Raw genomic sequence first — 13771 nt, forward strand, 5'->3', positions numbered from 1 at the left:
CAGCAACCAACCAACAAACACAAAAGGCACATAAATCCCTTTAAAATGAGATTAACGTCTTTCAATATGCTTCTTGTACATATCTTGCTAATTATAAATCTTAGCCCTTTCCTCTTTCCCAACTTTAAGATGAACTAAGCAAAGCGTCTGCTGGCTCCAAATTTCATATCAAGTGTATCGATCTTCTCATTTTATCACTAATCCTTTTGTTAATTAGATGAATGATGAAGAGCTGGAAACAGTCAAAACACAAATTAAAAAACATCTAAATCAACTTTAATTTTTTTTTTCTCATTTCATCAACAAAACAATTAAGAATACAAAATATAGACAGAAAGAAGGAAAGAAATGAATGGGTCCCAAACAGCAGAGCGACAGGATGGGGTGAGGGAGGGTGGGACAGAAGGAAAAGATTGACTTTTCGTCAGTCATCAGTCCATCACTGCTTCTTCAAGATGGAGAGATGAGTTTTATCTCCTCCTCCTCTCGTGTCTTTCCCTGTTCCTGTCGGTGTTCTCTTTATTCCTCTCTCTGTCCCCATCTTTCTTCTCATCATATTCTCTTTCCCTTGCTCGTTCTCGCTCTCTGTCCCTCCCTCTGTCTAGCTCTTTCTCCCTCTCTCCATCTCTTTGCCTGCTTTGAACGTCCATTTTTTGTCTCCTCTCGACCTCTCTTGGCGGCTCCTCGTCGTCGTCGGCTCTTTTGTCTCGTCTACTCCGGTGGGTTGCCTCACGTGAGCGCTCGTGGTCATCGGCCTCACGTGCACGCTCACGTGGCACACGTGCACGTTCGTGGTCATCGGCCTCATGTGCACGCTCACGCGGCACACGTGCACGCTCGTGGTCATCGGCCTCACGTGCGCGCTCACGCGGCACACGTGCACGCTCGTGGTCATCGGCCTCACGTGCACGCTCCTGTGTCTCATGTGCACGTCCTCGCTCCTGTGCCTCATGTGCATGCTCACGCTCCTCATGTGCCCGGCTCTTCCCGTGCTTCCTCGCCCGCTTCTCACCGTCATCTTCCTCGTCTTTGTTGTTCTTGTGTTTGCTTTGCTTCTTGTCATTGGCCTTGCCCTTTTTCTTCTTGTCCTTCTCCTGCTTCTTCTTCTTGGTCTTCTTCATCTCCGCACTTCTTTTCTCTTCTCCTTTTCTCTTCTTCTTCTTCCTGTGTTTGGCATCCGAGTCTGGAGAACAAAAGGGACAATTACTTATCTTTACCTTCACCCTCTCACTATTCTGCCCATTTATATTTAAACAGATTTTGTTTTTATTTAACACTTTATTTAACTATTTAACTCCATATGAAAATATTAAATAGCCTACTGCAGCACAGTCGACTGTCAAAACAATTCTACTTTACAACAATGTTCTATAAAAGGACCTGGACATTTGGTCTGGTCTACATTTCTCTACATGCTACTCTATTTTTCGCCTGGTCTACTCACGTCAGGGCCTTTATTTCCCCAAGACAAATATCAAATGGAAATATGGACGTACCTGAGCTGCTGCTGCTGGAGGAAGAGTCAGAGTCCGAAGAGTCTGACTCACTGGAGGAGTCCGAGGACGAGGAATCAGATGAGGAGGAGGATGAAGAAGATGACGACGACGAGGAGTCAGAGGATTCAACTTCCTGGTTCTGTGTCATGATCATCTTTGGAGCGTTCTTCAAATGTTCCCTCAGCTCGTCACTATGAGAGTGAGAAAATTGTGTGGACTATGTTTACATTCACACTGTGAGACAAAACAGAGGCAACCATCCAATTCATTTTTATTTAAATGAAATAACGTGCTTCTTAAGACTGATAGCTGGTTTGTTTATCTATACTACTGGGTTCCGAATGTTAAAGTAGCCACTATAATTTTCAGGTATGAACCTTACACTAATTATTTGGTGGCTAAATGAGGGAAAAATTACACTAGCCAAACAGTCATTATGCTCTTTTGTTTGTCCACTACCTTATGACCATTTGTAAGTGTCACTTACGTCAGCCCTCCCAGTCCGATGGAGGTGAAGAAGTTGATGGCAAAGCGTGTGTTTCTGGGATTATCACGAGGGAATAGACCTTCAAAGAACGGCTGCAGTGTCCTGAACACACACACACAAAGGAGTTACAGTTTAATTTAAGCTTGCGTTGTTTGTATGTTGCATTTTATTCTTCAGTTCAATCATCATCATGTCATCTGTGTGTCTGTTCATACTGGTCTTTGAGCCTCTGGTTGAGTCTGGGGAGGCCCATGTAGGCACAAAGCTCCTGGAAAAGGATCTTCACAAAGATTCTGCTGGACGATGTTGTGGTTTCCTCGCTCATCCTGATACACTCCAACACCTGGCGGAGAGTCACAGGACACAGCAGACAAAGGTAGAGATAAGGTGACTATGAGAGGACATGATTGTTAACACTGTTGGGAGTAGATTGAGAGTGTGTCTGTCCTTACACTCCAGGGAACAGAGTCTGTGTAGAGCAGGTGAGCAAACAGTCGGGCCACGTTCCTCAGTTTGTTGGTCTCTAGTCGGTGAATTGTGTCGTACTGCTCCATGAAAATCCCCTCAAAACTCTCCATGTACTCCTTCTTCAGCAGACAGAACCTCTGCATGCACACACACAAAAACTTGTTTTTATATCCTAGTGAGAACACCTCATAGAAGTAATGCATTCCCTAACCCCTTACTGTAACCTAAACCCAATTCTAAACCTAAAACCAGGTCTTAACCCTGAAAAACTCTTTTAAAGTTGTGGGGCCGAGACAAAATGTCCCCACAAAGATTTAACACTATATTTTGGCAGAAAGACTTAGTGGAATAGTTCAAATAAATAACTAACTAAATAAGTAAGTAAGTAAATAAATAAAACCATTTGATCAGATTTATGGAGTGCATACAGACACAGAAAAATAGCGTTGCCCCCAAGGGTTTAAGAAAGCGCTGATAGAATAATATTGTGATAAACTGTATCGACTCCGGCAAACTCTGTTTCAATAAGGAAATATTATTGACAGTGACAGTTAACAGCAGGCTTTTTTACCATTTCACTCACTCCCCTCATTTCACTCTCTCAGTGGACAAAACGGTATATAGTTATGTTTATGATTTGTCTTTTAAATTAGAGTGTTACCATGTTTTCTAAATCATTTGGGCAAACCAATCCCTTACAGTAAGCCCCTTAACTCACTAGGTTTTTAAAGACAGCGTGTGTGTGTGTGACTCTCACCCCGGCCAGTAGACCAAAGAACTTCTCATAGGTCCTCTGTTGAGCGCAGCAGTCCAGGATCATGTTACACAGCTCCTTCTGCTCACACAACCAAAAAACACATGTGTCGGTAATACAGGGGATCACAGACATTTATACATCAAAGCTTAATGAATATGTGACGACACATCCACCATTCATATCATATCAGTCACATGTCCCACTCCTCTGCCTATACATCGTCCATGATAAACATTAGTTCTTAACCACATTCAATCAATCTTTCTGCTTTTAATCCTGATGCCGTCTGATTTGATGTCACTCTTTTAAATGTGTTATTTGTATTTTGCCTTTTTTGTTTGGTCTCAAACGTTTCCAATTGTAAAGGTCTTTATCTCAACTCCTATACTATAATAGAAGAGGCTGGTCAGTTATGAATTTTGTGTGATTCAAAGAAAGCATGTTTTTACTTCAAACACCTCAGTCAGTTCAGTATGTTTGAGACCGAGGTTCTAAGAAAAATATATCTAAGGATAAACATCCTCAAAGTGTGTTTATGTGTGTTTGAGCACATTCCAGCTGTTGTGTTGAGTGATTCATTCCTGATGCGGATGAAACACTGGCTGAGAAGGTCATTAGCTCTGACCTCTCTCACACACAAACACACACGGAGAGTCTCCATGTTGCGATTGTTTTCATACATCAGCAGTTCACAGAGAGTTTAAGTTCAGGTACAGAGTGATAAGTGGAGGACAGGTGTCACCAAAGGCTACATGTGTTTGGACTGATGTCTATGTTTACAGTGCAGTCACATGAAGGTTCTGGGGGACAAGGCTTACATCAGTTATTTGGCCCACACAGTCATGAGAAGTGTAACATGTCCAACGAGAACAATCTAAGTTGTTGTTTAATTAATTTGTGGTTTCTTAATTTAAATACAATGAAATATGGAAAAAGGTTGGGAGATCAGAAAATGGAAGTTATCAAACTAATAGGCAACTACAGCGGCAACTATCAGCTGTGACAAACACTATGTCTCCCTGCACAGCTAAGAACAGACCACACCATTTAATTGGACAACTAGTATTACTAGTATTAGCCATTTTCCAGTTAACCTATTGGGTCACAGACAAAAACAAATTTAACTGACGGCGAGTTGGCATCGTGTCAAGACATTCTGTGTCTTCCTACCATCTATGAAGTTTACAACTTTCATTATTTGAGCTGGCAAAGCGTAAACTCCTCATCAGTTAAAAAAATGTACCAGCCTAGACTTCACAATGATTCACTTGCTGTTTGTCTTTTTCTATGAAGAGAGTAGGAAATGGGAAACAAACAGAGTGCCTAAGCCAGGTTGATTACAACTGGACATATACATGATTTGCTTTTTCCTTATCAGGTTTGTGATTTGAAGGCGCACTTCCTCTTCTCCATGTATAATAATCACACAACAAAAACGAGAAAAATGCCTGCATATTTTCTTTGTTCATCTTTTGTTCATCAGTAAACGTAGAAGTGGGGATAAAATTATAATAACGACGACATATCTAAAGAGACTAACCAGGCACAAAGCCAGGAGTCTCTCTATGTAGAAACTGATGCTTTCTAGTTTTTAGTTTAAAAACCATAGACATCGAAAGACACAAGACACAAAACCACCACACAGATATAAAACCAGAAGCACAGATATAAAAAGGCCACACTTAAATATATGATGACTGTTATCTCTGAGGATGTGAGAGGTTTTAACTAATGTGTACCAGATCCTGTCATAACCCACTCCTGTTTAAACTGATCACATCTGACGGTGACAATTTTCTTTTCATCAGACATTAGCCTGAAACAATACGCTGGGTGTATTCACGAGGAGAAATGCAAACACATAAACTAGAGGTCCTCATAAAGATGCAAAAAGCATTTCTGTCACATAGTGTTTGCCCCCACCCCACCAAACCACACACACACACACACACACACACACACAGCTGACCTGCAACTGTCAGAGCCTGGAAAAAAAATTGTTACCGTTACACAACTTGACTTTAAGACCACACAAATGCATAGACACAGAAACATCTGGAGTAACAGTGCCACCTCCTGGACAGCAATAAGCTTGAATAACATTGGGAAATGGAAAAAAATACAAAATTAAACAGATAATTTAATGTTTATTGTGTTACAATAATCATCTATGGAAGTGTGAAGAATAGATATGTATTTTTTGAAGATTAAAATGTTTATATTAATAAATATCAATGCAAAGAAAATATAAAGAATAAAATGGTTTGATACACTATCTGAAATTTTTCATATCCATTTGCAGAAATTCTAGTATTGATGACTTCATCTTAAATGACCATTGCCCTATTTTTCTAGATTAATGAACAACACCATTCCATTAGCATAATGTTTTCATAATATGGAAGTCATGAAAGACTGAGCCTTTGGATTTACCATCAGTCAAGAATGCGAATGTAAACAAACTCAGTCCTCTGAGGGGGAAATAAATTCACATTTGCCATGATTAATGTGTGTTGTATCGCTGAAGCAGCCTTTTATGTCAGCCAAGTGTGTGTTTTTGTGTGTGTGCTTATTCTCACCGTTTGGCTATCAGGAAAGTCCATCTTAATCAGCTTGTGGGCACACTCCTCAAAGTCCAAACTACAAGAACAGACACACAGTCACTGTGAACTCTTCTTCAATTAAACTATTCAAGTAGGCCATACACACACACACACACTTTTAAATACTAGCCCAAGTCCAATATAGCAGGAGCTGTAAATAACTGACAACATCCTGTGAGACAACGGAGTCACTGCTCACCAAGGGTGCATTTTAAAAGAATTGCTGTGTGTAAATACCTGGACTGTATAGCAAGGTAGATGGTTCTTCTGAAAGCAACCAGGTTGACTTCTGTTTTGTCAAAGATGGTGACCTTCTCCTCTGAGGGAAACACAGACAGAAGAAGACATAAATAATGACGGACCATGCTTTAGTTTGGCTGATGGACCATGTTAAAAAAACATTTGTATCATCACCAGTGATTTACACTTTTTGTTTATAATAACCAGTGACTTAACTATAACATCATTAAGGGTGGTTAAAAACAGGCACTGCTTAAAAAACAATGTATGGAAGAAGCCAGAGGTGTTTTATCTGAGGAGCTTGAGGGTCACTGCTGTTGAGATCCTACAAGACTAATTGATTATTAGCACCACATTTCCCCCACAGCAACTTTGCTGCTTGATAGATGTGAGCAGGGCTCGACAGTGCGAGTGTTTTATCCGCACATGCAATTAAAAATAGATGTGTGCGACTAGTTAAGTATATTTAGTCACACACTCGAAAGCCATTCTTTCAATCCGTTGGCAGCTCTGCCCGTTAACGCGTTTACAGGGAAAAAAGGGAAAAAAGACAGCATCAAGCCCTGTGTGACAACAAAAGAACAGAACTTGCCATGTATGTGTGTAAACTGTACTTCAATAATTGATTAATCTTGATTCAGATTCATCTGGAGGATGGAGGTTCAGAGTTTATTTCAGAGGCGACAAAGCCTGGTTTGACAAACTACTTTCGCCCAAGTATAAAAAGATGCATTGAAAGTGCTCCATGTTTTCTGAAAAGCAGAGTAATACTTGGTAATAAATAAATAAAAATTGAAATCAGTGATCCTTTTTCTCACCTTCGTCCACCGCCTCATTCTCATCGTTTTCGTCCTCATCTTCATCGCTACCATCTCCATCCTCCCCAGAATCGCTGCTGCCCTCATCCAGGATATCTATGAGGAAGAGGTGGCAGGTGGTTAGTTAGACTGTGAAGGAGGTGACGGCTGAACTGAACACAGTGTGATATTTAAATTAAGATTCTAACCTTTTTTAATGGTTTTGTATTTCTCTTCATTGTCCTGGAAGTCTGGATCCAACTTAAACACATCTGAATAAACACAGACATTCATTTGAGATAAACTGCACACACTTACCACTGCAAAGACAGTGATGACAAAAGGTCGACCCCCACCCCACCCCTCCAGATCTTACTAAGTTGTTCCTCAGCAAGGTACTCGTCCTCCAGTGGAAGCATGTGGGTGAACTGGTCGTCCTCGTCCACCAGGTCCAAGCCATCAGGAATCACTGGATGATCTTTGAAACCGTCTTTTCTGATAGCAAACATCACCTCAATCATGTACTGGACTCTCTTATCGATGGTCGACTCATGGAGAACATTCCTGAGACGCTCAAATATAGCTGAAAAGAAAAACACTAAATTAGATATTTCTCTGATCAACTGATATTTAACTATTCAGATACTGAGAAACTAGAAAAGGGTTGGCGACACTATTTATTTCTGGAGGCCACATCTCGCCTCACAATCCAAACTAGAGCGGGTCTGGCCTGACTCCAAACACAACACTGGATTTTAAGTCTGAGAGCTCTCCCCTAATTCATAGAAAACTATGAAATTCCAAGGTTTTTGTAGAAAATACAAGGTGATGAATTCTGTGCAGTAATGTCTCAAACACACTCAACCTATTGCTAAAAAGTTAACACTCAGCTCATTATGACGTTTTAAAGTAGCTTGATCTGTCGGACATAAAATGAATAACCAGAGAGAGAAAGTTAAGGACAAAGCAAAATAAATGGTAGAAGTTAATGGAGTTTACCATTGATTCCTCTGGGGGAGACCTCGGTCAATTTGAGTCCACACTCTTTCAGGAAAGAGATGGCAACCTCCACGCTGTCATCAGTTGGTCGCTCCAGCAGCAGAGTGAGCATCTCCAGACACAAAACCTCATGAGCCTAAGGATGAGAGACACAGCAGCAAACAAAAGAGGGGAGAAGAGAGAGAGGGAGACCATTAGAGCAAAGTATCAACATTCAAACACTTCATTGGTATTAAAGTTAAATGGCACAACATACCACGTTCTGATTGATGAGGTGAGCAACAAATTTTGAGGCGGTCAGGCACTGTTGCTGGAAAACAAAAGACAGACTGGTGTTAATACATCAGGGACAATAACCCTGCTGTTCCATAAATCTCCCAACGTAATATATCAGGAAATGGAAAAACAGGTACAACTTGTAGTCTTATCCAGTGCTTCCTGTATTGTCAGAAGGCTAAGCTCAAATCTACTTGTCCATAAATGTGGTTATTTACCCATAAACCATTTGAATTTGGCAAAGTGGTTAGTAACAATTTTTCCAGTTGTGTGACGAAGTCAGAAAAGATATGTTTTATCCTTTTACACAGACATAAAATAAAGCTCATATTCTTTAAGTCTGAAAAACCATCCATTATGCTGTCAGGAACTTTCTGTATATTCTATGATCCACAAATGAACCGTTTTCAACTATTTCGATCAGCACCTGTCAGCACAATTTATTCCTCAACAGTTAGACAAGTACCTTGAGGTTGCGGCGGTAGCTCCTCCTGAAGGTCAGGATGAGGCGCTTCAAGATTAGCTCTCCAATCTGAGGGAACTTGGAGTTGATAATGGCAACGAGGGCAGCATAGACATGAGTGAAGATCGGAGATGCAGCCTGAGCCTGTAGCACCGAGCGAGATAGCAAACCCCTAACAGACACATAAGAAGACGGTTACATAGACAACACATGACCTCCTAAAAGTGACAACATCCATAAATCTGCTTCCTTTTAAAAACACCCACATTCTGCACCAGACATGCTCTCATTAGTAATACTTTCTGAAACAACTGCAGAGGAGAGAATGTGCTTTGTGCTACTTGAATTAACTTTTTTTTAGTGTTATATATTGTGTTACATATTACTTCTGATTATGAAGCTGAAATGCTTGTATGGATGCAAACAGTTTTTGGATGAAAATGTCGTCCTTTTCTCTTTTGTGGGGCACAAGAAAACCAATTCAACACAATGAACCCAACTAGTTTGAAATGTTTGAAAAAGACAACAAAGCCAAGCTATCTGTTACTTAAGAATAATTCAGTTGATATTTAGATTTTTTAATATTAGAATACTGTTTTGATAGTTACCTTCCCCTGACAACGTTCTCCTGCAGCAACTCCTGGATGATCATGACAATGTTGGACACATTGACTTTGTTGATCAAACCATTGATTGATTTCTTCAGAGCCTCCCAGCTCATCCTCTGATAGGCCAAACTACACAGGAGCAACAACAACCATGGAAAAGGTTACAAGGCTATGAAAGAAGTTGAGATATTGTGAAGACTCAGATCTACATTGAGAACAGATTTGATCTGAGCTAAGCGGAGTTAAGTCACTAAATCTGATAAACTCTCACTCACCTGTTCTTGTCTGTGATTTGCTGCTGCATCAAACGTAGCTTGGCGGGTGGAATGTAGGCTCCACCAGTTCTTGTCAAGATGGGGTCAATTTCCTCTTTCTTTTTCTTGACTGGAGGCTCTTCTGCTGCCACCGGCTCCTTGTCTGTCGAAGAGGGAGGTGAGCGTCCACGCCTCCTGTGATCTGACTCTGCATCCCGATAGGGCCGTCTGTTAAAACGCCCATTCCTGTCATCACGGTGATCATCATAGCGATCTCTGTGCAGATCAGAGGAAAGTGAGAATAGACCACATAAGATGTTAGCAATGTTTACATGGACATAATAATGGGAATAAAAGTCTGATCAGAATATGAATGCCTCATGTAAACAATCTGAATACATCCCACTAGGAAAGAAAATTCATTCTGATTGAGAGGCGGTTTGTCTTATTGCGTTATTGAGATCAGTGTTCATGTAATAGTTGTTTTGATCATGTCCACCTGGATTGGGTTATCACACGTTTGCCCTCTGGAAATGTGGCTGAATTTCGGCTTTTGATGTCGCTGGTAATTTATTAAAAATTGCAGGAGTGGGAGCAAAAAACTGGCCCAGAACTGATGCAGTTTTCAGAGACTTAAACTCGTCAAAAGGGCAGTAAAGTAAAGTAAAGTAATAAAAAGTACATGGATTGATGTCCTCCTGCCATCTCTCCCCATTTATCAAACACAGCAGCACTATGAACTTTTTTTCAATTGTTTCCATTTACCTTGCATAGCGTCCTCTGTCATAGCGCTCCCTGTCCCGCTCTCTAGATCTGGATCTGTCTCTGTCTCTTCCTCTGGACCTGGATCTGTCTCTTCCTCTGGACCTGGACCTGGATCTGTCTCTTCCTCTGGACCTGGATCTGTCTCCATCTCTTCCTCCGGACCTGGACCTGTCTCTTCCCCTGGACCTGTCTCTTCCCCCGGACCTGGACCTGTCTCGTTCTTTGGAACCAGATCTGCCTCGTTCTTTGGACCTAGACCTGGATCTGTCTTGTTCTCTGGATGTGGACTTCGATCTATCTTTTGACCTGGATTTGGATCTAGATCTGTCTCGCTCTATTGACTTGGATCTGTCTTGCTCTTTGGACCCGGATCTCTGAAAAAAGAGACATTAAAATCTTTACATTACAAACATTAAAATCAGCTGGGCCAATAAAAGCAGAATGCATCAAGACATATGAGCTAAAATCAAAAATTAAACCACATTTTTCTTTCCTTCTCATAATATAGCTGAAAATATAGCAAAACTTATCCATCCAACAAATTCTGTTAAAGCAGGATCATTGCCACTGATATTGTATGATTTTTATCACTTTCACAAATGTAAGCATTCAGGTTTCTCCTTTATATTTTTAAACCATGAACCTCACCGCAAACCCCATATTTTTACATGACAACCTTCATCTTAATTAAAAAGATAAAAATGCCAATAACATCCTTATTAGCGCTAACTTACTTTGATCTGGGCCACGCTGCTTCTAATCTTCCTCAGTGCTCCGTTGTGTTCATCATCTTCATCACTACTACTGCCGCTGGTGCTGTCTGAGCTGCTCGAGGCTGAGCTCCTGGAGGAGCTGCGGGCCGCAGGACTGGCCTGTGGCCTATCTTGGGGGCTTCTCTCAGTCGAGTCAGTCACTGATGGTCTCTCTTCTGAAGCCACTGACATAAAGATGAATATTAGAATCACAGGAACTTGTACTTTTACTTTTACTACAACATTGTGAGGGGGGAACCTTGGGAACAACAGTGGTTTGAGTGAGACGATTACAAAGAGAAAATGTGTATGAAGGTCTCTGTCTTCCATCACTCCTTCTCCTTGATGATAGCTGCTCATTAGGCCTGATGACTCAAATGGAACTTGGAAGGTATCATGCAGAGGTGCGTTTGTACAAACATTAAGTAGTGACAGTGGGTTTTACTCACCATTTTGTTCTTTGGTCACAGAACTGGGACTTTCAATTCTGTCTGGAGAGTCCATACCTTTAAACACATCCATATTAGCTTGATTACTATGTGTTCTGTGCAGATCTGTTTCTGTGCAAATCAAAGATGTACCTTTGTCTTTCACCGTTTTTCAACTCCTACATTTTTCGGCTAATTTCAACAATTCAAAATGGTTGACTGATTTAGGACATTGTTGCTAATATTACAAATAATTAAAGATAAATATCACCATGAGTACTCATTTTGAAGAAAAACACACAGTGTGCTTTGTGACGTTGTCAGATAATTTGTTTTTTTGACCAACTCAATCACACTGATGTCTGCCCTTCAACCTCATATACTAGTAGGGCTGAACAATTTTGAATAAATATTTAATTGCGATTGTTTGACAGGAAATACGATCCTAGGGAATGGTAATTTTTACACCACTCTCATTTTCATTAAAAAAACATATTTAAAAGGATTAATGTGTGATATTTGTGCAGCTCTGTGAGAAACAAATATGTTCTCTTCAGTCTGTAGAATAAGATGTGTAATAATAATTCATCTAAAATCATATTTTGACACACATTTTGGCTTGAACAAACATTGCGTCTCCTGCAATTTGAAAAATAAAAAAAAGACATGACTTAAGGCATTTTTTATTACTTACATGTCTACTTTCTTGTTAAGATTGTACCTGTTGTGTTTAGTTGAATATTTCATTTTAATAAAGGCATGAAAGAATGAAAGCATGCAGAATTCACAGTAAATTCTGTTTTACTGACAAAAACATTTTAAAACATATGAAGTATATGAAGTAAAGTGCAAAAATTTCACACAAACCAAGAGCATGTTCAGAACTATAAATGCATGAATGAATAACTGATGGATGGAGATTAACAATCTATTCACAACTCACACCTTTCTTCCCTTCCTTAACATAACTTTCCTTAATCTCATGATTTTAACTCAAAACAAATGAGATGTTTACTTCCTAGATTCAGTAGCCAGTTCACAACTGATGAGACAACTGGAGTTTTGATGGATCACTCCAGCACATGTATGTGACCAGCTTGTGAAATCATATTAGATTTGTATTTGCTTTTCTTCATATATTGCCCTTCAACAAATGTAAAATAAAATTCCCAAAAACTTTTCAAGACTTTCACACAAAAAACGGCGTTTCAAAATTCCATACTTTCCATACTAAGTTTTTCAAGACCTGTGCAAGCGCCGTGTTTCAGTCACAACTATGTTTACTGTTTTCATGAATAAGTAGTTGGTCCATTAGTCATCAAAGCATTAGTTTCCCAGACAACAATTTTACATATTAGATGTGGATATCTATACAGTTTATGAATAAATGATAAATTAATTACATTTCTATTATAACTTCTGTTATGATTCACTGTTTTTAAAAAAATTCATTAATTTTGATGATAGACTACTAATTAATGGATCCATTAAATAGATCCATTAATTCGGTGAGTTAATGGATAAGTGTATATATATATATACATATACACACACACATTATGTAAATGTGCCTCAGGTGGTATTTGTAACTTTAATGTGAAGTTCAATGTGGAGTTAAAATGACGATTTTCATTTTATTGGGTTATTATTAAAAAAATAATCTATAGCAGTAAAATTGTTCATCCAAACCTACGTTTTATCGCCATGTGTGTTTGGATCTAACGTTAGCTGTGATGCTATTGCTACATTTACTCCACTAACTAACCTGACACCTATTTCGATTAGAGGAGTGAAAGAAAACAGACGGCGTTTGTTTCGAGTAACTCTTTTTTGGCCAATATTTTGTTCAAAGTTTTAATAACATTATCTTACCGTTCTGCTCCCCAAATGTTCGAGCCTTCGATAAATCGGTGTCGTTTTCGTGGCGGAAAACTTCCTACACTGCTTCCGGGTCATGTCTCTATGTTTAAATGGCGGCTGTTTCTTTTGGTTGCGTCGTCCTCTTGTGGTCAGTATAATCACTACACCATTGTGAAACCATAGGCGTAGGGGACCCACTTTTATAGACTATAAATAACGAGAGAAGGTGAGTATTCGATGGCTTTTCTACATCACTTAATATTATTTAGTAAGGTAAACAAGGCATTTCCAAGAGATGTGTGTTAATAAAGTAATTTATTTTTCAGTTTATGCATTATTTAAAACATATATACACATAAATCTTGAGTTAAAATAAAAAAAAAAAAAAAATTATCTGGCAACCCCCATAAACGTCATGGGCCTGTGGGCAAACTAGCATCGAGTCTGGTCAAGAGGGGGCTGTGAAGAGGAGAAGAAAAGTAGGGGAAAACTGTTCAGTAGTAGGTGGGCAATATAAG

General features: G+C 39.6%; 1 protein-coding gene across 2 annotated transcripts; it reads right to left on the reverse strand.

Annotated features, from left to right (window-relative positions):
• Positions 1-266: 266 nt before the first annotated feature.
• On the reverse strand, positions 267-13339 carry cwc22 (CWC22 spliceosome associated protein homolog). Of its 2 annotated transcripts, none has more exons than XM_044019234.1 (20): positions 13266-13339; positions 11415-11471; positions 10948-11141; positions 10214-10587; positions 9470-9724; positions 9195-9323; positions 8590-8758; positions 8104-8157; positions 7848-7983; positions 7225-7431; positions 7058-7120; positions 6870-6965; positions 6049-6130; positions 5788-5848; positions 3209-3286; positions 2436-2588; positions 2199-2326; positions 1984-2085; positions 1497-1687; positions 267-1183 (listed from the first exon to the last, which is right to left on the reverse strand). In XM_044019234.1, the coding sequence occupies exons 2-20, from the start codon at positions 11467-11469 to the stop codon at positions 471-473; spliced, it is 3240 nt and encodes a 1079-aa protein (XP_043875169.1). In that variant the 5' UTR covers positions 11470-11471; positions 13266-13339; the 3' UTR covers positions 267-470. The 2 variants fall into 2 exon arrangements, with proteins under 2 accessions (XP_043875169.1, XP_043875168.1); XM_044019233.1 differs by having other exon boundaries at positions 10948-11150.
• Between the last annotated feature and the right edge of the window lie 432 nt (positions 13340-13771).

Source organism: Solea senegalensis, linkage group LG2 (genome assembly GCF_019176455.1).
Source record: "Solea senegalensis isolate Sse05_10M linkage group LG2, IFAPA_SoseM_1, whole genome shotgun sequence".
NCBI lineage: Eukaryota > Metazoa > Chordata > Actinopteri > Pleuronectiformes > Soleidae > Solea > Solea senegalensis.

Excerpts from the sequence above, each read along its gene's own strand:
- cwc22 (XM_044019233.1), bottom strand. The coding sequence starts at position 11,469 with ATGGACTCTCCAGACAGAATTGAAAGTCCCAGTTCTGTGACCAAAGAA. Across the intron at positions 9,725-10,213 it reads GACAGAGGACGCTATGCAAG|AGATCGCTATGATGATCACC; the intron begins GTAAATGGAAAC and ends TGATCTGCACAG. Across the intron at positions 6,131-6,869 it reads GAATGAGGCGGTGGACGAAG|AGGAGAAGGTCACCATCTTT; the intron begins GTGAGAAAAAGG and ends TGTTTCCCTCAG.